Raw genomic sequence first — 24085 nt, 5'->3', positions numbered from 1 at the left:
TACTTATGCCTCCCTGATGCTTCATAAAGTTTATTCTGCATTCAACACTGCTTATATTTTATTCCATTTTTAACATTATTTTCGTAATTGCCTTACTGATAGGCTCCAGGTGGAAAGCAGAGTGAGAAGTTGCACTCTGCTCTCCAACTCACACCTCATCTCTAGCAATAAAGATTGCACGGTCAGAATCCAGCATACTGAACAGCCAAAACGATGACGCAGCCTCATTTTTCTAGCTATGCTATGTTAGCTATAGACTGCTAACACAAGTTTACTCATTCATTACTGAAGCTCCTATCAGGAATGGAAGTTTGCTTCACCAAATATATCAGGGGACTGAAGTGGGGCCCTCTGATCCATGCCTCTGATCCCTCTGAGGATTTGCAGGGTCATTACTTCTGACTGTACCTTTTCTATTCCAGAGCTGCCCTGTGATGAATAGTCTTGGTGGAAAAGCATATTAAATTATTCAGCTTTTATTGCATCCTGTAGCATTCAAAGACAAAACTCAGGTTCTGCAAATGGGCTGAAATACTTGAATCACAAAAGTCAAAACCTGTGCAGTGCTCTTCTAGCATGTTAAAAAACCCCCCGAATATGACATAAATCAAGATTGAGTACTACATGCAGCAATACTATACTTGCATTCCTTCTTCTATCAACTTGAGCTAAACAAACTAGCTACAGTTAGCTAACAGAGGGAGAAAGTTGTTTTCCCAGCATAACAGAAAGACTGATGCAGTGCTATACTGAGTCTGATGGAGAAGGGGAAACAACTGAAGTGACACAAGGCAGCGATAGCCATCCTCATTTCTGTTCTGCTTCCCCCACTCAGAATTACGGAGAATCCTTGCCTTGACTTGGTGTCTCCCTAAGGCCCATGTGGGCAACGTCTCTACACAAAATACGCCTTCTGACTGAAAAAAGCAAGGACAGAAATCATACCAATACTACATATTCACCACAGCTGCCTACTTATATAAAGCCCCTTTTGGATCTCACCTGCAAGTGACTGCAAAAGCTAAAACCAAAAGGACCTGCATAACATGCATCCTTTTGCAATAGCACAAGATAATTAAATTTTACAGGGTGATATATTTTACAGGGTGATTAGACTAGTCAGATTCCTGGATAAGGAAACAGAACACGTTTTCACAGGAAGAGCATCAGCTGTATAATAATTCACAAGAATATCAGGCAGTCTTGCTGACTATGTACAAGCTTAAATGCTAAAGGATGATCTCTGTCTTCTTATAGTTGTTGAATTTATCCAAATCTGTTCAATTTTCCCAGCAGTGGGGAACTTATTCCCACCAGTCCCTCCCTTAAACAAGGATGAGAGCACAAAACACCAACCATAAGCAGGAGCACAGAGAAAACACTGACTGCCTTTTAGGACACACTCAGCACTAACTTTAGTCATGGCAACTACTGCAGCGGTATCCTAAATTATTCCAAACTAGTCTGCATCAACTGAGAAGGGCTCTGATGTAGGATTTCAGTGGTCACCTACTAAGACTGTTGATCTCTAGGAGCTTTCCTAGATTTTAATCAAGTTCATTTAACACTTTTAAGATTGCTGGGTGTGAAAAGCTATATCCTTCTTCCTGGAGACTGCTAGTTCAGAAGATCTTCAAAAGATCCTACACTTAGATATATGGACATCTCTGAACAAGAAAATGGCAACACTAACTTTCATTGCGAAGAGATAACATGGGATAGTGTTTGAAGCTACCGTACTGTCAGGCCCTATGAACAGCTGACCTACTTGGATAAAAATAAGGGTTTCACAGAAAAAAAATCCAGTAACACTGTGTCGTGGTTTAACCCCAGCCAGCAACTAAACACCACGCAGCCGCTCACTCACTCCCCCCCACCCAGTGGGATGGGGGAGAAAATCAGGAAAAGAAGCAAAACCCGTGGGTTGAGATAAGAACGGTTTAATAGAACAGAGAAAGAAGAAACTAATAATGATAATGATAACACTAATAAAATGACAACAGCAATAATGAAAGGATTGGAATGTACAAATGATGCGCAGTGCAATTGCTCACCACCCGCCGACCGACACCCCGCCAGTCCCCCGAGCGGCGAATCCCTGCCCCCCACTTCCCCGTTTCTGTACTGGATGGGACGTCACATGGTATGGAATACACCGTTGGCCAGTTTGGATCAGGTGCCCTGGCTGTGTCCTGTGCCAACTTCTTGTGCCCCTCCAGCTTTCTCACTGGCTGGGCATGAGAAGCTGAAAAATCCTTGACATTAGTCTAAACACTACTGAGCAACAACTGAAAACATCAGTGTTATCAACATTCTTCGCATACTGAACTCAAAACATAGCACTGTACCAGCTACTAGGAAGACAGTTAACTCTATCCCAGCTGAAACCAGGACAACTGAACAGAGAACCACCACCTCACAAAAAAAGACTCTGAATTTTTATTGAATTATTGGCTGCAAGTACATAACAAACAGTTGGGTGCAGGACTGAGGAAAATAACCCAATGCACCTAAAACTGCAAGATGATTCACTCATCTTTGAAAGAAAATAAAGATTATTACCAGGGAACTGATATTTGTACTTTTAATAAAGCAGCCTATAACTATCAGAGATAAAATATCAACTTGTTACCTCCATCCCAATCCATCAGAATTTCAAAAGTTACACACAAAAATCTCAAAATGCAGTTTTTCCATCAGCTTCTGTGCAAAACAGAAGTTGCATTCCACTTCAATTTGCACTATCCCTACAACTTCCGTATGTATTTTCATCCTCAGTTACACACACACACACACAAAATTATTTCAAAAAGGTCAGCTTCATTATTATTGATCAAAAATAACTATCTTGCCAGCCACTTTCTCTCTAGAATAGTGGACATGCTTAACTATATTTCAGGCAAACAGCTTTTATCAAAAAGATTAATAATATTTTACTCAAAATTAATATTTTCATTGTTTCTCAGATTTCTACTTTAGTCAAAGTAATTTTTTAAAAAAAAAGTAAATAACCTTTTAAAATAGATTGGCTCTGCAATTCTACCAACCTGTGCAACTCTTCAGTTTTATCTTCGGTAGGGCCCGTGGTTAATAAGCAGTGTCGAAGGATGGCAGCCATGTAACGAAATTGATGAGATTCATTCTATATAAATATAAATTATGAAGATATTTTTTCATTTTGAAGATTGCAAGTGGGGGTTTCAGGTCACTAGAATAATAAAAATTAAAGATGGAAAATACCTATTAGATCATAACATCCATCCCTATCAATAAAAGGACTGTACCTTAGAGTTCACTGAATGCTTAATGCAATGTAACTGTTGCCTGCTGGCCTTTTAACTAGGCCTTGTAAAAGCCGCTGGGGACTTTTTTCCAGTCAAATGAGCCTTCACTACTAGAAAACCCTGTTACAAGCATTTACTCAATTTCATACCACTATTCCTAATGTACCACTACTATCTTCCTTCCTGTATTTACACCCGGTCGCCTCTTCATCCATTTAGATTACATATGTTCTTCATTTAATTTGCCTCCTCCTCATTTTGACCTTTTGCTGCCAACAGTTTGATTCCCCCACCCAGTCTGCTTCTTTTTCTAATTCACTTGCTTCTGTTCCCTTGATACCTTTTTTCCACTTCCTTAATAAGTTCTCTACTCTCAGCAACCCTATTTGCCCTACTTCTGCTCTCTCCAAGCAATTCCCCCTTCCACTCTCCCACCAGACAGCAGCCGCACAAAAGTACACCGGTAACTGCAATCATTTAACTGTGTATATCATTGTTCTCGTCCTTTTTCATTAGCTCTTCTTGGCATCCGTCATATGTTCTGGTGTGTTTGACCTAGCACAAAGCGTCCCAATGCATCTTTTGTAACGTCAGCATCCAAACCTGCCAACTGTACCACCTGCGGCTCTTGTCTGGCTTTGCTACTTTGAAATCATCTCCAGTCATTAAATACTGGTGTTTCAAATGGTTCTCTCCCCATTAGGATGGATCTCATTTAGTTTTCTACCCACATGCCTAACCTCTCTGCTCTCCTTTTATTTTCCATCCCATCTACTGTTTGCAATCTCTTCAAATTCTGCATCTTCAGCCCACTTAATTAACATGTTGTTTACTCTTCTTACAGATCATTAATATTTCCACAGGGATACTTGCTAAGCAGAGTGTCATCTAACATATCTGGCTAACAGTTTACAACTATTAAAGAGCTCTTTAATTTAAAGGTTCCTTGCTTTTAGGAACTTTTAGTAAAGAGTTATTACATAAGCTTTATCTCAAAACACAAAATAAGCTTCTCCCACCCTAGAATGTCTTAAACTCTCATTCAAATAAATAAATAAATAAATAAGGTTACTAACACCAGAATTTCCTCCAATCTGAAGGAAATTTTGCTGACAGCTGCATGCTTGGGCTCCTTAGGGAGGAAAAGTTTTGTGGGACAAAACCTCCCACATTGCGCAGACAGCAGCCACACAAAACCTCATCAGGTAACACCACAGCTGTCTGCCATTCTGCAGTAAACTGGGCTTTTCATCTCTCAAGATTCCCAGTATTTTGTAAGAGTACACCAACTTCAAGATTCAGATTTCAAGAGCTTACTTCTCAAGAGGTAAACATGTACCATAGCTTCATTTTCCAACTTAACACCTGACATTATTTCCTCCACACAGAAAAACTTAATCACAAAGATGACACTTCTCAAACTCTGAACTAGCAAACATTCATGCTTGACTTTGGGTAATTTTTCTCCACTCAAGTTTCTACCTCCAAAACAATCACTTGCCTATACAAAGAACCTTCTCTGACAAAGTTAAAGATATTTTTCACAAAGGTCTAAGTCAGGAATATAAACAAGAGAAAAGTCCCTCACTTTCTTTATATTTCCTTGAAATTTGAAGTATTAGCTTCTCTGATTTCCACCCCACCCAATCTTAAATTTCAGGCTTTCTTATTCAGCATATCCTTGAGACATTAAAGCAAAGAATAAGCTTCAGACTCTTCCCAAGTTTTACATTCCTTAATGTTATGATTAATGTTTTATTTGCTGTTTAGTCCAATGCACTAAAGAGAACAATTACTTGTCAATTTTAACTACTGTAAAGTTCTTCTTAGCTTTATATGCTGCATATTTACAATGCCAGTGAAAAGTTAACAACATTGTTTTAGAGACAATACGATGTGGACTAAAAAGAAAGATTCCCTATATAATTCTATTACTGTAGCACAGACTTAGGTTATTCAACAAAAACAGTTATCGTCTCTGTTTATAAATTTAGGGATGCAACACATAGGAAGCATATTTGTCTAAGAAAAAAATAGATCTGATGTTATAATGAAAAAAACAAGATAAATCTTATTCATAAGACATAACAATGAAAGTGCGTTTGGTTCTCGTACTTGACCTCATCTTAAAAGATCACATTTAAGTCCAAACCTGGTGTTGGAAGGATGGGAGATAAAGATACTAAAAACAGTACCACTCTTTCTTCAGTTATTTGTTAAAAATTAGAGTTGATGTGCTTATCATCATGCCCAGAAAAACAGAAGAAAACTAGGAAGACTTCTCAGCTCTAATTATTACGCTATTGCTATAGTCCACAATCTCCAGAACTGTAACCCTCTGATACACTTAAATTAAAAAGTTTTTCCTAGCCAGCTAATGATTAGTGAACAGCATTTATTTTCTTCTGGAAATCTAACATTCTTATAAAATAGTCTTCTTTGCATTTGTTATTTGAAAACATAGAGTTCTAATTTGCATTATATAATCCAGGTTATTCTCCCATTACACAGAAAATGTATGGATTAGATTTTTTGTCTAAGTAGTAACAAGAATAAAAAAGTTATTTTGGTATTCAAAGCAATGAGCATTAAAGACTCAACACCTCTTGAAAGTCCAAGATCATCAATACATGACACAATCAGAATTCAGAATTCAAATTTTCTCAGACTGATTTTGCACACAGAGAGAAATTATGATGCAAAATTTCAAGACTACCTTAGCTGCTATTCTGAAAAATGCAATCGTATTCCATCAAAATCACAGTAACAAAAGTTAAGTATTAAAATCCTTGCCCTGGGGCTTGGACAACAACTGCCTTTTGAGTATCTGCCTGCTGATTCTGGCTCTTGCAGGCTAAACAAAACCAATGTAAAAAACACTTCAGCCAAGCCTTACCTCACTGTGGACATTCCAACTGTCAAGTGTTACATTAAAAAGAGCCTTTAGTGCCTCAATGGCACAATCTGTCTCTTGCAAAGATAGTGGAGGCCTGTCACGATCTTCCGCTGCTTTATATTTTTCCGTCCACCTTACACTCAGGGAACTTTCCAAAGCCTGAGTCAAAACTTGCACCCCTTGTAGTTCCTGACGCAACTGCGATCTAATATCTGTGTGCAGAAGCGACAAGAGGAAGAGGAGACGCAAATCAAAGCATTTAATGTCATCAACGAACTGTTGGTCCTTGCACTTTTCCAGAAGATTGCAGAGCATAGCTGCAAGATTCAGTTCCAAACTGAGCTTCTGTGCAACAGCACTATTAAAAATTATGTTACAGAGGCATTTTAAAGCTTCTACGATAACAGGAAATTCAGACACTCTCTCCAAAGGATCTTCCACAATGTCCAGCTTTGCTAGCCTCATAAGGATCTGCATGTTCCTCTTCGTGGTTACAGGCACTAAAACCTTCTTGTCCCTGGAGAGAATCCGGAGGGCCTCCAGGCAGGCAACTTGACAGGACGTTTTTGTGTCTTTTTCAAGGATGTTTAGAATTCCCTCACACAGTTTCTACGCAAACACAAACAAACAAAAAAAGGAACAGTTTTAGCATCAAAATATTGGTGGCAATAGGAAACTACTTTTGCTAAGCTTCCATATAACTTTTGAGTTTTCAGCTGACTTGACCTGAGAAACTAGGTATTCTGTATTAGCTCTTCAAAAGATAAACTACTGCAAAAGACCTCCAAAGATCATCAAAAGCAGTTTTCCTCATGGATACAATCCAAATACATCAACACTGGCAAAAGCATTAAGCCAAAATGGCAGATGCTATCCACCATTGCCAGTTAGGATGTTTTCTCAGCATCAAGACTAAAAACTAGAGTAGCCAGAGTAACAAGGCTAGAAAGAAGTGAAAGGTTTCAAAAACACGTCAAGGTAGAACAGTCACACCTACAGTACCTGCAACATCGTAAGCTGAGGTTGTTTCAGTGAAGAGGCTGGGAGAAAAGAAACCAAACCAAAATAACTGCTGCTCAATATACAAATGTTAGTACTCCATGTTTGGTAACAGCTATAATTTGTGTTGCCACTTCAACCTAATCTACGGACTTCTCCCGTCTTAAGTGAGATTCTTAGAAGCACTACCTCTGAGACAGAAACATAATGCAGTTTTATTGGAAGACTTAGGCTGTAGCTCTTTTACCAAACCAGCAAAACTGCTGCTCTGTCAACACAGCTTGTTCTTGAAGTTGAAATACTTCACTGATACTTTATACTGACGTGACTGCAGGGGTAAACATTAATCGTATAAATGCAGCATGAGAAAATACAACACTCCAAGAATCTGCAGGTCAGAATGATAACATCTGAATTACAGAAGAATTACCTTTTATAAGACAGAAACGGACAATCGGATGATCCATCAAAAGCAAGAAAAGACAGGACAGAAGAGACTGCTTGATGGGAAGGACTCCATAGGGTTTTCACGCCTTAAGCTCAGGAGAACACTACTACTCATGGGTACCAGAGCCAGAAGTATAGTTACAAAGAAGGTGCCAGATAAGCGGCAATACAAACTGCATTGTACCTCACAGGACACAGTTCCTCCCTGCTTCTCACCCCCCGAGCTTTGTGTCTTGACCACTGAAACTAATAAATTACCAAAGAAGCCAGAGTAGCAACTGAGTTGAATAGCCCTAGTGCAGAAGTCCACTTAGGATCTGAAATTCACATTGTGATCTCAGGCAGTATGTCAATAAGAAAGTGATAAAAAAAGCATGGGAATACTAGTAAAGTGAAAAATAGTTCTTCAGGAATGGTCTCTGGAACTGCACTTTTTTCACCACCACCACAACAAAAAGGCAGGGAGCACAGCCGCCCACCACCCTGACCCAAAGTTCAAAACAAAAGTTCCACTTGGGACATCCAAGCAAGTTTTGTTACTGTGATCGCTTACAATTAAAGCCAAAACAACAACAACAACAAAGGTTAAGTCTAAAGCAAATCTAGAACAGACACTCCAGAAGAATAAGGGAGAAAACAACACAAGTCTTCAACAATGTTAAAAGACAATCTGTAAACAAAGTCAGACAGTAGGAACTCACAATATGATTTCTAGTATGCTTGTCCTGGGGTGAAGCCCACCCAAAAGCACCACCCAGACAACCAAGACCTTGTCTACATCTCCACAGCCCTGACTAGATTAATCCAGTAAGAGTTTGAAAACAAGTGAGCTCCACTTCTTATTATCACACAGGCAACATGAGAAACCTTCATCAGAATATTATAGACTCTGCAACAGTATAAAAATCCATATTTGACCACCTGTACAGGCATATAGGTACTTACCATGGGAATTTCACAGACAAGTACCTGGAAAACGATACTCAAGTACAGAGTTTTCAGAGTTCTTCAACATTAACCTAACACTGCTCCCACCAATCTGTACACCCCCTGACTTGAGCTAGTACGCTAGACATGCACGAAATGTTTCTGAACGTGGCATCTTTGAAGCATTTTTAAAAAAATGCCTAGGAAACAAAAAATGACCAGTCTACATCCACAGCCAAATTACCTGGTTGCAGCTCAACTTCTTACAAGAATTTTGTTTCTATTGTTAAGAGTTTTCCATACAATTAACTTTGCTTTGCAAGCTGAAGCAACGGTCACGAAGCCTGTTTGGTTTTAAGGAGCAGCACAGAATTGAATGGACAGTTCAGAGAACTCCAGAAAAAGGCTAGTGTATTCTGTTCCCTGTTTAAGCACATTTCTGTTAGATTTAGCGTTTAAGTCTTCCTTGTTGACATCAGCTGCTACAACATGGCCTGTAATAATTTACCTGAATTCAACAGCTGGTTCACCAACTGGACTCTCCCCTCTCTTCAGGAACTGTGTAATGGTACCATACTAACACCACAAGAAGCCAAGTTACCAGCCTTGCCCAAACCAAGATGCTGAACGAACACTTCAAAGACACAGTGGGCCAGACAGACTGCCTTATCAGTAAATAAATGCAGCACAAAAACCTATCTGATTTTTCATTAACTGTTTCATAACAACATAGTGCTGAAGGATTCTTCTAGGACTTTGAATACCAAGCATCACTTCATAAGTTATGTGATCTGATCAATACCCACTGAAATTAAGGGGAGTTTCCACTCATTTTTGTTAGCAGCAGAGCCTATACACATCTTGCATCTGGCGCTCTGGTCTTTAATCTCAGTCAGATAAAACCTGAACACTCATTTGACTACAAAGAGACCAATCCTCCCAAATTGAGACTGATTCCCCCCGCTCCCCCCCCCAAGTTGCACCCACCTGCTGCCATGGAAGTGTCACTGCAACGTGTCAAAAGCACTGCAGGGGAGATCCCAAAGGGCACCAAACTCCCACTGACTTGCCATGGGAGGTGGAAGCCTAACCCTCCCTCCATACATTCGAAGACTATCCCTGCAATTTAATTAAAGATTATAAGAACCGTCATCTCATGGCTTCAAATCTTAGTGAAAAGCAGCAACAGAAGATTCTTAACTCTGAACAGCTGTACTAAAGATAGATACTAAATAGAACACAAGCATTTTTTTTGAGATTTAGCAACATACTTACAACTTAAAAAAACCAAACCATCCCTGTGCTTGTAAGGTGCTTCATTTCCTACATATTCCTGAAGCCTTGGCTGTATAAAAGATTTCACAATACAAGCAAGGCTAAAGTTTATTTTTAAGAGCATTAATTATAGTGTTATGCATCCTATATTAACAACTAAGCCATCACACACTTAAGAACAGGTTACTAAGCTTCCTAGCCATTACAGCAAAATACAGGTGTTTTTTTTTTTTAAGATATAAGACTCACATAAGTGAAAAACACATAGGAACTGCTGACAAAGTTCTCTGGAGTTAGACCCTGGTGAGCCATCAAGAGTGATTTTTAAAGGAACCAGCATTCAGTTATGAAACCGCCACTTGCAATACTGCCGATATCCGTGACAGTGAACGACTGCTGGCTGATCTCAAGTGCCAACAGGAGCTTAGGAAAAAATAGAGCATCTGATTATAGTTGAAGAGTTATCCATGGAAAGTTTTGAAGCAAGGAAACAAAATTCATCCTATTAGGAAATTGCCTTGGAGACAACTAAAACCAAATGCTATACAGCACATTTTCTGCTTTCTCCTTGACAGTGCGAGGGAAGTGATGCACAGACAGAAGAGAAACAGGAAAGGATGTGACCACAAAAGTATTATTATCCTTTTCATTTTCTTTAGGTGGTGCTTTTTCTACCACCCTGTAGGCCATTAGCATGGCATAAACTAAGGGGCACAGATGTTATTTGGCTGGAAATGAAAGCAAGTGAAAGAACTCAGACAGCAAGGTACCTCCCCTTTCACAAAATACATGGTGATTGTCCTAGTTCCAGGGTTTTATTGCTATCCCCTAAATTACTGTATGACTTTAATATTTCTTTTTTTGAGTTCTATCCTTTCAACATTTAGAAGGGAGTTTGACTTTCATCAGTCATGCTACAGCAAGAAGTGTTTTTTCATACACTTTTCCACAGAATCAAGGCAGTTTCTAGTCTTTTTAAAAATTTTTTTTAATTGTAAAATACATTCACTTCTCTGAAATTCAAGAATTCTCAGCTTTCATGCTAATAGTAAGGTTAAGACAGAGCAATACACACCGTTCCTTTTGTCTGTGCTGTAGTGTGAGTAATGGTAAAACATTTTAAAATTTTATTGTGTGTTAAAAGCAGGAAGCTCAGAAACACCCATTTGTCATCTTGTCTCGATGAGTAAAATATTAATCTATTTTGGTCCTTTATCCCGATAGCATAAATGCTTGATGCTAAGAAGCAACACAGTCCTATAGAAAAAGCAATATCCTGAGATACAAGAGACCTGCGTTTTCTTCCTTACTCAGCCACACACCTATTGTGTGGCTTTAGGCAAAAAGGTATAATCTCTTTACTTCCAATTTTCTTTCACCTTCTTTATTTACTGGCTTATATTTTCCAGGCTCAACCTCAGCTGGGGATACTAGGTGCTTGTGCAAAACAGGGTACTTCACGATCTTGCTCTTTGGTCCTCGGGTGTCTGCATGTGAGGTCCTCTTCTACCTCCTCTCTTTGTGTTTGAAGATGTTTAGAAAGCACACTTGACCTATATTCACTTTTTTCAATTCACAGACCACTAAACTTTGGCTACATTACATCAGCTGAATTTACTGTAGCTTCTCAACACCAGAGTAATAAATGTCTTGGTGAGAAAAGGAGACAATTTCCCTTTATTTGCTTCTTCCTCTTTGGCAAATCATTCTCTTTACTTATACAGGCCTTTGGACTAGAGGAGGAACAAGAAAATACAGTCTCCATTCTGCAAGTATTCAAATCCAAGCAAACACCACTGCTTGCTTAAATACAGCATTTAATTTAGACACAGATTATTCAGTGCTAGAGAAGCTGCAATTCAAAGGTGAACAACAAAAGTTCTGCTAAACATTACAGAAACAGAATGCCTACTTTATCTCTTCTTTTCTGCACCTTTATTTCTGAATTATGCCATAGATGCCATAAGTACCAGGAGAGGTACGCTTCTTAGCAATCAATTTTAAACTAAAACAAGGGAAAAAACCCCAAACTGTTGTCAAATTGACTTGGAAATACAAGTTGCTACCACGTTGCTCCCATTTTCTATCTTCCTCAGTGACAGAGCATATTAGTAACAAAATTGCCAGAAAAGTCCATCAGGAACAGAAATTCTACAACAGCAGAACACAGGAGGTGTGCTTGGTTTTGTATTGCTTCACTCATTTCTCAAGATCAATGTTCTTAAGACTTCTCTGTATACTTCAAGGCATAAATACACCCCTCTTGATGGAACAGCAAGTGATATTAGCACACAGGGAGCAATACAAGTACATCAGACTTAACGAAATTCTTACCGCACTTGTTAGGCTTAACTTAAACAAAACCCAAGCTTTGTAAAGAACCATCCACAAAAATCAAATGTGTCCTTCCCACTCTTCTTTAATAGCTAGGAAAGAAAAGTCATAGGCCTAACAGTGAGCGCTTGCTCACTCTTTTAGCATGGGTGAACCAGAAACCACCATATCTTTGGCCTCATCAAGTATTACATGCCAGAGCACATAATTTATTTAGGAGAATGAGAACATCATAAGTGGTACTAGGTCATGCTTTCCTTCTCCTGCACTGGCTTAAGTCCATCTAGTTCACTTTGTCTTCTGACCCATGTTTTTCAACATTTTCAAATTTCAATTTTAATTAAATTGTCTCTAGTGGTTCAAGAGAAGTACGTTCTTAATTCAATTCAGCCTAATTCTGCAGCCGTTCAGTGGTGAGAATGGTTAATGAAATCAGCGGTACTGTCAAACACAAAGTTCACAAGGAACTGTATTTCCCCAACAGGTCATATAGGTCTGCTATTGTCTACCCCATCTGTATTATTACCTATTCCCCAAACTTACCTTACACTTCACTGCAAACATGAAGATTCATATCAGACTCTACCCAATTTTCAGGTAGATGAAAGGAATGTTAGCAGTAACCACAATGAACTGCACATCAATTTTTACAACTCTTAAGTTTCCGTGGACCTCAAAGTTATTCAGAAGCTTCTCTTAAAACATAAGTCCCTCTCCATCTCATATAAGGCAAAATTAAGCATTTTACATGTTTCTTGTATTTTCAGTAGACTGTGCAAATCAGCGTTGCAGAAAACGAAAGAGAAGCTATGTTTTTGGCAAGTCAGAGATAAGAGATTCCAGGAGCAAAGAGACATAACTTAGAAATGCTGAATAAGAATGTTGGCTGATAGTTTCTGCTAACAGGAGCAGCATTAAAAGAACAAAATAATTGTTTTATTCTGCTATTAGGTTTCAGAGTTAAGCATCCAAGGCATTAAGAAAGTAAGCCCAAGAGTATTTGAAATGTTAGTTCAAGATTTCATTTTCTCTGGAAGTCAAGACAACATTTATGTAACACTTATTATCAACTGTGCTGAATAATGGGACAATTAGATAACCTCCTATGAAAAGGCCATGCCCAATTTTTGCCTAGTCTTTCTGGACAGATGTGGGCAGGGAGGGAAGGTGCATGCCTATATTCCTGGAGGATTCAGTCTGCTTCAGTTCAGAACTTCATTGTTCAGCCCGTATCGACAGCAGGAGGTTGGCCTGTTTGGCAGGAACCTGCCAGCTCTGACGTGGCAGAGTTCCAAGTCGCAGGTTTGAACGTGTGAGAGCTTAGGCTAGACGGCACTCCGCAGGTAAGGTGAGGAGCACGCACAGTAACCCATGTCAGAACCGGTGGGATAAACACCTGGTTCAGAGTCACAGAAAGGTGAAATTCTGCATAGCTGCACTCTCAGCAGCCCTCGTTGCCCTCCCCACTGAACAGGGAGAGGGAAAACCCTTTATAACCTCTATAACCCAGTGGTGAAAGAAGTGGTTTAAAAGGAAAGATGGGTTTCACTGGCTTGACATAAACCTTAAGAGATGTAAAAACTGAAAATGCTGGATTGGAGTGGGCAGGACCAGAGGGAATTAGAACAAATGCTTAGTATTAATGAAGGACACTCAGTAACTTTTCTTCTCTTACAGACTGGTACTCCCTTAAGGGGCTTCAGTAAAGTCAGAACAATAACAACAACAATTAATACTAAGATACCACACAGTGAGCCCACAGGAGCGCTTGAGCTTAGTATTTTTATAGGACATTCACTAAAAGACTTTACAAGCTTGCAACGAAGTCACTGGGAGGAGAAAAGTTCTGTGCCTTTGTGGCTGCAGAAACCTTCAGACCTCCCAGAAGTGTCACAGTGTCAACAGCACCATCTAATAACGAGGTTCTTCTGAGATTTAGAGCATGACAGCATCTTGCTCCATCAACATACTTTACTGCTTCTATCCTTCCAAAGTTCAAATATGGTACAGTCCACAGCCTTAAGGAATCTCTCTACATCATGAGTTTAATTAGGAGAGAAAAGTCCCGCAATACATTCGATATGATTTTCCATCACCTATTTCAACACCTTTAAAACATTCAGCAATGCAGGGGAAAAGACTGTTTTGGTGATTTTCTTCACAGTAAAGGAGACCTTGATCCATTATGTTCAAATTGAACCTGAACAATAAATCAAGAAAACTGATTTCAAACTTTAAAGATTTGTATTACAGGACTGACCCAAGACAGTAAGCCGGAGCCAGTAGAGTAGAAACCAGATGTTTTAAGTACTACAAGAGGTGAAGCAGAAAAAACATAAGGAGTTGAACAGGAATTATGTCAGTTGTGAAGACCCTACCATTTCAGGTAAGAATATGGCTTATGAGTAATATTCTTACATTTAGCTGCTGCTTCCTTTTTTTCCCTTCCTCCCCCAAACTCAGCATCTTCATCTAATGTAAAAAGTCAGTCTTGCTTGCTATCTTGGATAGATTTACTTTTTCTGTGGTATGACCTAGGCAAATGGTGCTGTAGCTCCTCTCAGTTGCGGAATGCCGTGGCTAACTAGGGAATCAGTACTGATAGATGTTTCCAGGACACCAACAGTGCTGTGATTTTCTTTCCATTTTAAGTCTGTAAACAGCACAAATGTGTTGCTACTTCAGGAGCAGGATTTGGACCTGTCAAGGTATAAATAATGGAGAACAAAGCTATTAAATGATGAGAAAGTGGTTCTAAAAAAACCTTTCCTTTTTATACTAGTACATGTGAGGCTTGAGCTGAAGTGCCCGCTGTGCCACATCGAGAGGGAGACACTACACCTGACACCTCTCTCCAAGGTGACTGCCCAGTCAAGTTACCAGATATTAATTTTCTGGAGTTGATTCCAGCATAGACCTAAAGAACCAACTGTTTGTGTCAACCATGCCATGCTGCTGTGAAATGTTGCAGTTCTGAAGACTCAACCTTTTCCAGCAAAACACTGTCAAGAACTTCTTGGCTGGCTGAGACAAATAAATATCTTAGATTTCTAAGAGCTGGTTAAGCTCCTCTGAAGCAACCACACTGCCTTAATTTCAGCTGCTATTCCAAAACACATTTACCTCTGGTTGGCAATTTCTATGCTGTTTACACACACAAACTGAAAACAGGCTTTCAGAAATTCCTGGGTTTTTATTAGTATATGACAAGTTAAGAAGGAATGGCACCAACTTGATCTGCCTGGTATCCGAGTAGATCACTCAGTACAACACAGGTTGCCAACTGATTTATATCCATAGTACCCATCATATAGCCAATGCAGACACATACATCATTAAACAAAACAACCAGGACAAGTAACAGCTCACATTACAATCTCATGGGGTTTATCATCCTGTGATTTATTAAAGTCCTGTGGCTATATCCAGATAGACAAGCTTGATAGAATTACCTCTTCCTGCCTTCTAGAGGACACAACCTACCTTCTTCCTGGAGTTCAGTATTACAAACTCACTGGTGATTTCATTAGTTTACAGCCTAAAGCATCATGATTTGATAGCTGTATTATGGCATTACAACTTTTGCTGTGTGATTTACCCAGCTTCTACACTCAAGCCACAGTTTTGACCTTTCTGTCTTTCATATTTTACAGCGTCACTGTTGTATACGGATTGTCCTCTCCCTACCAGTACCCAACCTAGAAAAGTGTAAAGCACAGTTACACCTATGTTATGATACAATTACACTATAGACACAACCCTGCTGTAATTCTAAGCTCATGGCTGAAGCTGTGTGGTGAGGCAGAGAAAAAACTTGCATTGATATTGTTGATTTTTTACTTGCACTCTTGCATAGACATGAATGACTTAGAAAGTCTGTGAGGCTTGCTGGAGTAAATAACTAAAAGCAAATTTACTCCTAGGCATGAAGAAACCCGATATGCAGCAAGAGACTGGTAAGAAGTATGCATTGCATTCATCAGGTTATATGGCAAATTTCCAGTAGCACCAGAAACCAAAGACAAAATCCTGAAGTCCCTCTGTATTTGCCCCCATACATGAACTTCAAGTCTACTACATGACTGATTATGGATTGTGATCCTTTGTCTAGACTCTCTTTCACTGCAATCACTCTAAGCTACTAGCAGCAGAACTGCAAATACTATCAAATCAAGTGTATTTTGGTTTTACTAAACAAAAAATGGAACTTGTTTCTGAATTAGCACAAGGCTACATCTTGCAGTCTTCGAGCAACGCCCATTAATTTTGGTGACAACTTGAGTAGTTTGCTCTTAGTAAGAGCATGTACTATTTTACCTTTCAATTTAAAGCATTTTTATTTTTTACCTTAACTGAAGAATGAGAGTGCTCAATGTTTTACAGATACTAAGGATACCAAGCATGTGCAGTTGAGTAGCTGTTAAAAAAAATCCAACCAATAAAAACGCCAACCACACACAGAGAAAATCATACACTCCTCCACACCCCTCAACACTCATTGTCTTTATTTAGCTTTTGCCAGTTTGGTTTCTGATCTATTCTCCTTTCCTATGTTCTCTACTTAGTATTCAGTTTTCCAGACGAGACACTTTCTCATTCTCAATGTAAAAAGAGGTGGAAGGGATGGGGAGGAAAGAGAGGGAAGAACACAAACACAATAAGAAAATCAAATCAAGATCCCATCTGAGTTCTTCTATAGATCAAAAAGGACACACCTAGTCCATCACCACATTACTGAACGTCAGCTTCAAGTAAAGCCATAAAGCGAAGCTAATAGGTCTTCGAGTCATCTGTGTAATGAAGAATTGTAATTCAAGATTACAGTACACATAACTGATGGTTTTGTAAATGCAAACGACAGAGAAATTTATCATCCCACCCATTTCTACCAGAAAAAGACTTAATACCTGAAAATATTTAGGTTTTGCACAAAATCATGGAATGAATCGATGTGTGTCCAATTTGAGACAATGTATCCTTGCAGGAACCTTGCAATTCTGATTTCAAGCTCCGAGTTTATTTCGGAAATAGCAGAAACATGCAGCCTCATTCACTAATGGGCATTTTCTGAAAAAATATGCAAATCAGCCCAAAAACTAGAGAAAAGAAAGGAAGGGTCTAGTCATTAGATATTATGCCATGAAAACAACAGGGAAAAAAAAAAGAATTAAAAAAAAAAAAAATCAATGTCCAAGCTTTAAATGCAAGGCTGTGGGTGGATCTCAAGGGACCTGTTAAGCCCTGACACACCTGTACAGCTCCATGCTATAACACACAAACACTTCCCATCTTTGTAACCTGACATGCACAGTCCACATTCTGCTGATTACAGCTACCTTTGGATCAACAGGCTTTTGTAGCTCTGTCTCCCTTACAGCTCCATAGCTTTCTTCTGTACTTATCCCTTGATCTTAATCTCTAATATTATCTAAGTATCTAACATACACAAGAAACACATCTGTGATATTGCTACCTGCTAAGAAGAGAGAAAATGGAAAAATGTATTGCAAAATCTTTATCCCAGTAGATACAAAAGAGCTTCTTTACTCTATTCCTTTACCCCATCCCAAATCTGTACCCAACAAAATTATTTATGGGCTCTTCTGTTACTACTTTTATTCAAGACAAGGGGTTTTGCTAGGGGAATTTGCTTTTCTGTTTCAGAAAAAGGGGAAATGGGTAGTTGTCATGTCTCTTGCACTGAAGAAACAAAAATTAAAACAGAACTTTATAATCACTACTTGCACCATTTCACAATGGCAGCTAAATTAAGACACTGCTTTTACTTTTTTATACTTCTAACCAGAGCGGGTATGAAGCTCGATAGCCTATTTTACTTACCTTTCTTTTGTCTTCATCTGCTGGATCAAATCTGAAAATGGTCCGATTCTGTAAAGAAAGAGAAGAGTTTGCATTTGTTACGTGAACATCAGCTGCTAAGTATGTAACACCTGCAAAACCATTATAAAATTTTAGGAGTCTGGTTAAAACCAGCTTCAGATAATGAGGCCATAGCCATGTCAACTCACATCCTTTTCCCATTCTACCCAACAGCAAAAGCTTCAATAAGTAGCTCCAACCAACAATTCCACAATTATAACTGGTGCAGAGCAAGGCTTTATCCGTGGGCTGTGTTTCTGATGCGCGTTAACAACCTCACACATGGCACTTTACAGGGTGAAAAACGTTAGCTATAGCCTTGTGTTTTACAAATACCGTATTACTCAGACTCTTCCCCAAGCATTGCTTGTTTACAAGCTTTTGACTGCACTTTAAAGCATCCCAAACCAGAACAACCATGGTATAACCTTGCCCAGAAAACAAGTAGTATAAATCAAATAAGCCTTACTACAAAAACTACCTGTTTCCATATCGTGGCAATTTCCAAAACACACTACCAAGGTATTTTTTTCTCTGGTACAGTTAAATACAAGATAGACGTGGTCTAACAAGGAATACTTATTTCCTGTTAAACACTTCAAATAGTAATTGCGTCTAGTTTTACGTTAGTATCCTGAAGTATGTTATTAGTGAAATATAACTCATATGACATGAAGTTCATTCTGCCAGTCAAAGAAAATAGCAGTAATAGCACAGTTGTTTTAACGACATTTTAAAACTTCCAAACTAAATGATTAAGCATGATGAACAGCTTCTAAAAAAAATTAAAACCTCAATTTCTGTTATTTCTAATACACAACTTGCTACACCATGCAAGTGACTGAGAAACAAAAGTGACCCTCCATAGCACACTAGCGGGCCTCTTGCCTTTCATGACACAAGCTCACAATTCACAGAAAAGCCTTGGACACCTACCCTACCATAAAGGGTTACCAATATCAGTTAGATCCTTGAGGATGGTAGGAAAATAATTCCCTGCCCTTCTCTTACGGGGCTCCCAATAACACCACTGAACCACACAAGTTCAGCAGAATACCGGCCAAAAGCAAGTGAACATTAAATGATGAGCAATTAACCAAGAGAAGGCAATCTTTGCATTTGCACATGAACATTTTTGGAAATTTACAAAAGAAATCTAGCAACAGCATAAGTAGTCTAAGCCCTGGAGGAGCAGAGATTTGGAATAATCATTGCAAACAGGACAGCATAGAGAAGCAAGAACAGACATATTACTTTCTCTCATTATAGTTATTCTATAGCCACCTGCGCCTTAAAACTACACTTAGTCCATCCTTTCTCTTCGATTAAAGCGTATTTAATTTGTTATTTGGAAAAAAACCTAAGGACACCTAAACCCCAGAAGAGGCATGGGTAAAGACTGGGAACCTGGAGCACTTTTCCCAGTCTTTGCTGGCCCACAGGCAATACATCTGAGTTAGTAATGCATTGCACAGGAAAAGCAATGTAGGAAACATTGAGACAAACTTCTTAACAAGAAACACAATAAGAGAAATGTCATATTGAGACAGTATTAAAAGATTCCCATCCCACTTCAAAAGTGGTATTTAGCTACACATGTAACTCCAAGGGTTCATTTGAAGACTTGAAATGCCAGAATCAAAACCACACCAGCCATCACTCTGTCCTTGACAATTCAACTTAAGCCTAAATAATTCACCTGGGGAAGCTGAGAAGGCATAAAATCCAGTACAGCAAAATTAAGAAATTATGTTTGTGCGCGCTTTTTGACTGAACACATTTAACAAAGAGTCACTTTCAAGAGTAAAGACAGGAGATAAAAGGCTTCCTCAGTCAGAATCTTTCTTCTGTACCTTAGAGGTCAGCGAGTTAAAACAGTTAGATGTGTCTAATGAACTCTAGATCTACCAATCCTTCAGAGGAAGTGCCCTGCAGCTGCATCAATCTCCACATTTGAATTTCAGGTGCACAACGGCAGCCTACATCAAGACTGTTGCTCAAGCTGCTTCTAGAAGCTCAAGTTTGAGTGAAGATATCAGTTACTGCCATTGTTAGACTTAAAACATATTGCACGTAAGACAGCAAACTTCAAGCCATCTCTTGGAGGCTGAAGTATAACCATACACCAATCCACATTCATTTGGCTTTTCCCCTAATCACAGGGCTAGGAATCTTTAACTAAAAACCTGAATGTTTGTTCCTGTAACAGATTACTAAATTTCAGCAGATAGTTACGTCAACACAACTGCACTTAAATTACATCCAAGGCCAAACTCTGAGCCAGTAGCAGCTTTAGAGACGTGTACCAGTCACAGAAGCATCTACACAAAGGACAGACACCTGATGGGTTGAGACATGATATTTAGAAATGGACTATACTGCTCTACTAAAATCTAGGTGTCAAAACGTCCCTATCGGAGCAGGAGAAAAAAAAATGTGAAATTCCACCTAACAGCCAGCTTCACTCCAATTTCTACTTCCTGACATTACCAGGAAATCCTTTCACTTCTTGACTTAGCGTACACATATCGCGCTGTAATGGTGGCAGACACTAGGTACTCTTTAATACCTGTCAGCATTAAAAGCTCAACCTGTTGTAACCCTGCTTTTAGCCGTCTCCCCTTTCCCCTTTGCTTAGCCAGAAACGCAGAACAATCAAGTAAGGTTTGGCCCATTTTACACCGTTTTACACAGGTCCCCTCCCGCTGCAGAGCTACTCCTCTGCACACCGACACGGTCACTGCCGAAGCGGGGCGAAGGCCGCTCTCCCGCAGGCCGGCTAGACCCGGCGACAAGGGCCTGCCTGCCTCGGGCAGGTGAGCAGGTACGCAACGATGGCATCCAGGGGGCTCTGGCGTTATCCTGTCCAGCTTCTTCCAAGAGGTCTAGGCAGGTCGAGAGACTTTTGAGGCAAATGTAACGCTGTGGAACAGCCTGGTCACCCACAACCCACTACACTACCCGGCTGGTGGGGTCAAGTAGAGGCAAGACAAGAGGCGGGGGGGGGGGGGGGGGGGGGCGAGCCTGGCAACGGGCTTGTTCTACCGGCGACACCGCTGGCTTTGTGCTCCTGGGAGAGCCTGCATTCCCGTGGGCACTGCCCTCGCTCGCCACCCCGGTACCGCACGGGGAAGCGCCGAGGCCGTATCGGGCGCAGGCCGCTAGCTGGGGGAACGGCAGCAGAAGCGGTGACCGCTGGGGACCCACCGCGGAGCCCAGCCTGGCGCGGGGGGCAGCGGCAGGAACCCCGGCCGGCCCGGGACCCCCGCGGCCCGGTGCCGGCGGTGCTGCCGAGGGCGGGACGGGGCGGCGACATCGCCGGGGGAGGTGCGGGGGGGGGGAGACGAGACGAGACGAGACGAGACAAGACGAGACGAGACGCCCGCCCTCCCCAACGGCCCGTTACCTCCTCGTTGTACCGCGCCAGGACCCGCTGCACGGCCTCGGAGCCGCCGCCGCGCCCCTCCACGGCCTCCAGCACCGCGCCCAGCTCCATGCCCGCCGGCCGCCCCGCTCCGCCGGCAGCAGCCACCGCCCTGCCGCGCCCTGACCTCCTACCCCGCGTGACGCACCGCTCCCCCTCGGAAACCGCCCCAACTGGCAGGCAGCGCTCGCGCGCTATTGGCTGGAGGGGGCGGTGGCGTGCACCTCCGAGCCTTCCTATTGGCTGCCCACCCTCCCAGGCCCGCCGGCAGGAGATTGAGGCCAGAGGACTACGTGTCCCAGCATGCCAAGCGAAGCGGCACGGCGGGGCGCGGAGGGAGCTGCGGCGCTTTCGTGCCGCGGGGCACGATGGGTGCTGTAGGCCGCGCCGGGCGGCCCCGAGCGAGGCCGGGCGAGAAGGGCGGCGGAGCGGGATGGGCAGTGCCGCCGGTTCGAGTCCCAGGAGGCCACGCCGGCCGGGAGAGCTCCCTCGGGTTGCTCAGGGGCACAAAGCACACCCCGACGTACACCGTGTTGGTTTGGCTTCGCCTAACGTCTGGCAGCAAAACAAAACCCTGTTTCTCAAGTCCAACCCGCCAGAGTCGGGGGGGGTACACGAAAATTCTCCACATCCGTTTGAAGTACCCCTGTACTCGGCACTGGTGAGTACCGTGTTCAGTTTTGGGTCCCTCACTGCAGGAAAGACACTGAGGTGCTGGAGCGTGTCCAGAGAAGGGCAACGAAGCTGGTGAAGGGTCTGGAGCACAAGTCTTATGAGGAGTGGGATGAGGGAACTGGGGTTGTTTAGTCTGGAGAAAAGGAGGCTGAGGGGAGACCTTATCGCTCTCTACAACTACCTGAAAGGAGGTTGTAGCGAGGTGGGTGCTGGTCTCTCCTGTCAGGTGTCTGGAGATAGGACAAGGGGAAACGGCCTCAAGTTGCGCCAGGGGAGGTTGAGATTGGATATTAGGAAAAATTTCTTCACCGAAAGGATTGTCAAGCTCTGGAACAGGCTGCCCAGGGACATGGTTGAGTCACCATCCCTAGAGGTACTTAAAAGACGTGTAGATGTGGCACTTAGGGACATGGTTTAGTGGTGGACTTTTGGCAGTGTTGGGTTTACGGTTGGACTCAATGATCTTAAAGGTCTTTTCCAACCTAAATGATGCTGAGTCTATGAAGAACCACTGCCCCACGGGGCAGCATGGCCACCTTCCCAAAACTGCCTGCGTATCCATTCACAGAGGGGTTGATATATTTTTTGGAGGGTGTTGATGTGGGTGTGAACAACCAGGGCAGTGCAGAGGAGAGATGCCAGTGCCATGCTGCTGCCGTGTTTTGTTTGGGAGGGGAGGGTGGGCTGCACCAGCGCGGCTGGGCGAGAGCCTGCGGTGACAGGGCAAAGGTGAGCTATGTCTCTGAAGTGCTCTGCAAGACCATAGGTTTAAACTACACTGAGAACACATGTAGTGTTTCCATACTCAGGGTGCCCTACAATCAAAATTCATTGTCCAGATAGCAGAAAACGATATATCGAAGTTAACAAAAAAACATGATAATAAAACTTCAGAGCAAGCTGCGGTCAGTCTCTCCTTGAAGTATTTATTGCTTCAGCAGCAAATCAGGAGGTACTCTGTGGTCACAAAGAGAAACCTTTCATCTCACAAACGATCGGCTCCATGGTGGAAAATACCACCGGGGCAGGGAAGTTTCATCTGCAGATGGACGGTGGCTCCAAAGAACACTGAAGGTGCTAAGACATGTCGGTGTATGCCTGCATATGTTTAAGATGCAGACCCAAACCAGGATCTGAATTTTCTGGTTAGGGGTTTCTTGCCACAATGGGTTGAACTGAGATACAAAACCGGAACAACAGAGTCATTGGACAGCAAGGAGTAACAAAATCCAGCCTGAAGTGCGTAACCATTTCTTCTGAGTCACGTCCATGTGTACACTAATGCAGCTTTTGAGAGTAAAAATAATCCTTTGTTTGTTGTGATTTATGATTCTAGCATAAAGCATAAGCCTGCTTAGATTTACTACACAGCACAGCAAAACACTCATTTTACTTGTATATTGCCAATTACTTTTTTTTTAATTTAAAAAACTAAAAAATAAAGACTAGAAAACTGTTACTGCCCTTTAAAGGCACATTGTTATTCATCATCAGTGTGTTTTAGTTTCCACTTTAGGTAGCATATGAAGGATTAGGATTTCAATGAAAGAGGGGGACAGAATAAATTGCATCCTCTACCAAAGAACTGCCAGACCTTTTCAGATGGGTGCATACCACGAGCCCTTCCCATGTTAGTCAGCTTTATCTAAACCTTCCAAAGCAATGTCTGCCCCTGAATTTCATGGGTTTCAGGGTCAGTCACAACAGAATTGTGGGGCTGGGGAGGTCAGAGGCCATTTTTGTCAAAGGGTAGTGACCTTAGCAGCAAGAGGTAGCCTGACAAAAACAGGATTCATGCTAGTGAATGGAGTTCTCACTGCTCTTCCCCCGCTGAGTCTTTTTTCTACCTGGTAATGAAAAATCTTGAAGAATTGTAATAGATTTTTATATGCATATATACATACATGTTTGTGCATGTATACCTCTATTTTAAAATATTAAACG

At 41.4% G+C, this 24085-nt stretch overlaps 1 protein-coding gene across 2 annotated transcripts in view; it reads right to left on the bottom strand.

Moving 5' to 3' along the window:
* RIC8B (RIC8 guanine nucleotide exchange factor B) overlaps positions 1-21573 on the bottom strand; it is a 38727-nt gene extending 17154 nt beyond the window's left edge. For both annotated transcript variants that reach the window (XM_052789685.1, XM_052789686.1), the window contains exons 1-4: positions 21449-21573; positions 18004-18051; positions 6181-6789; positions 3048-3142 (exon numbers count right to left, since the gene is read on the bottom strand). In XM_052789685.1, coding sequence (XP_052645645.1) covers positions 3048-3142; positions 6181-6789; positions 18004-18051; positions 21449-21538 — 842 coding nt within the window. In that variant the 5' untranslated portion in view covers positions 21539-21573. The remainder of the gene's footprint in view (positions 1-3047; positions 3143-6180; positions 6790-18003; positions 18052-21448) is intronic.
* Between the last annotated feature and the right edge of the window lie 2512 nt (positions 21574-24085).

The sequence above is a fragment of the Harpia harpyja genome, chromosome 6, assembly GCF_026419915.1.
Source record: "Harpia harpyja isolate bHarHar1 chromosome 6, bHarHar1 primary haplotype, whole genome shotgun sequence".
In the NCBI taxonomy this organism is placed as follows: domain Eukaryota; kingdom Metazoa; phylum Chordata; class Aves; order Accipitriformes; family Accipitridae; genus Harpia; species Harpia harpyja.
Note: the sequence above shows the minus strand (reverse complement) of the source record. Positions and strands in the feature narration are given on the sequence as shown.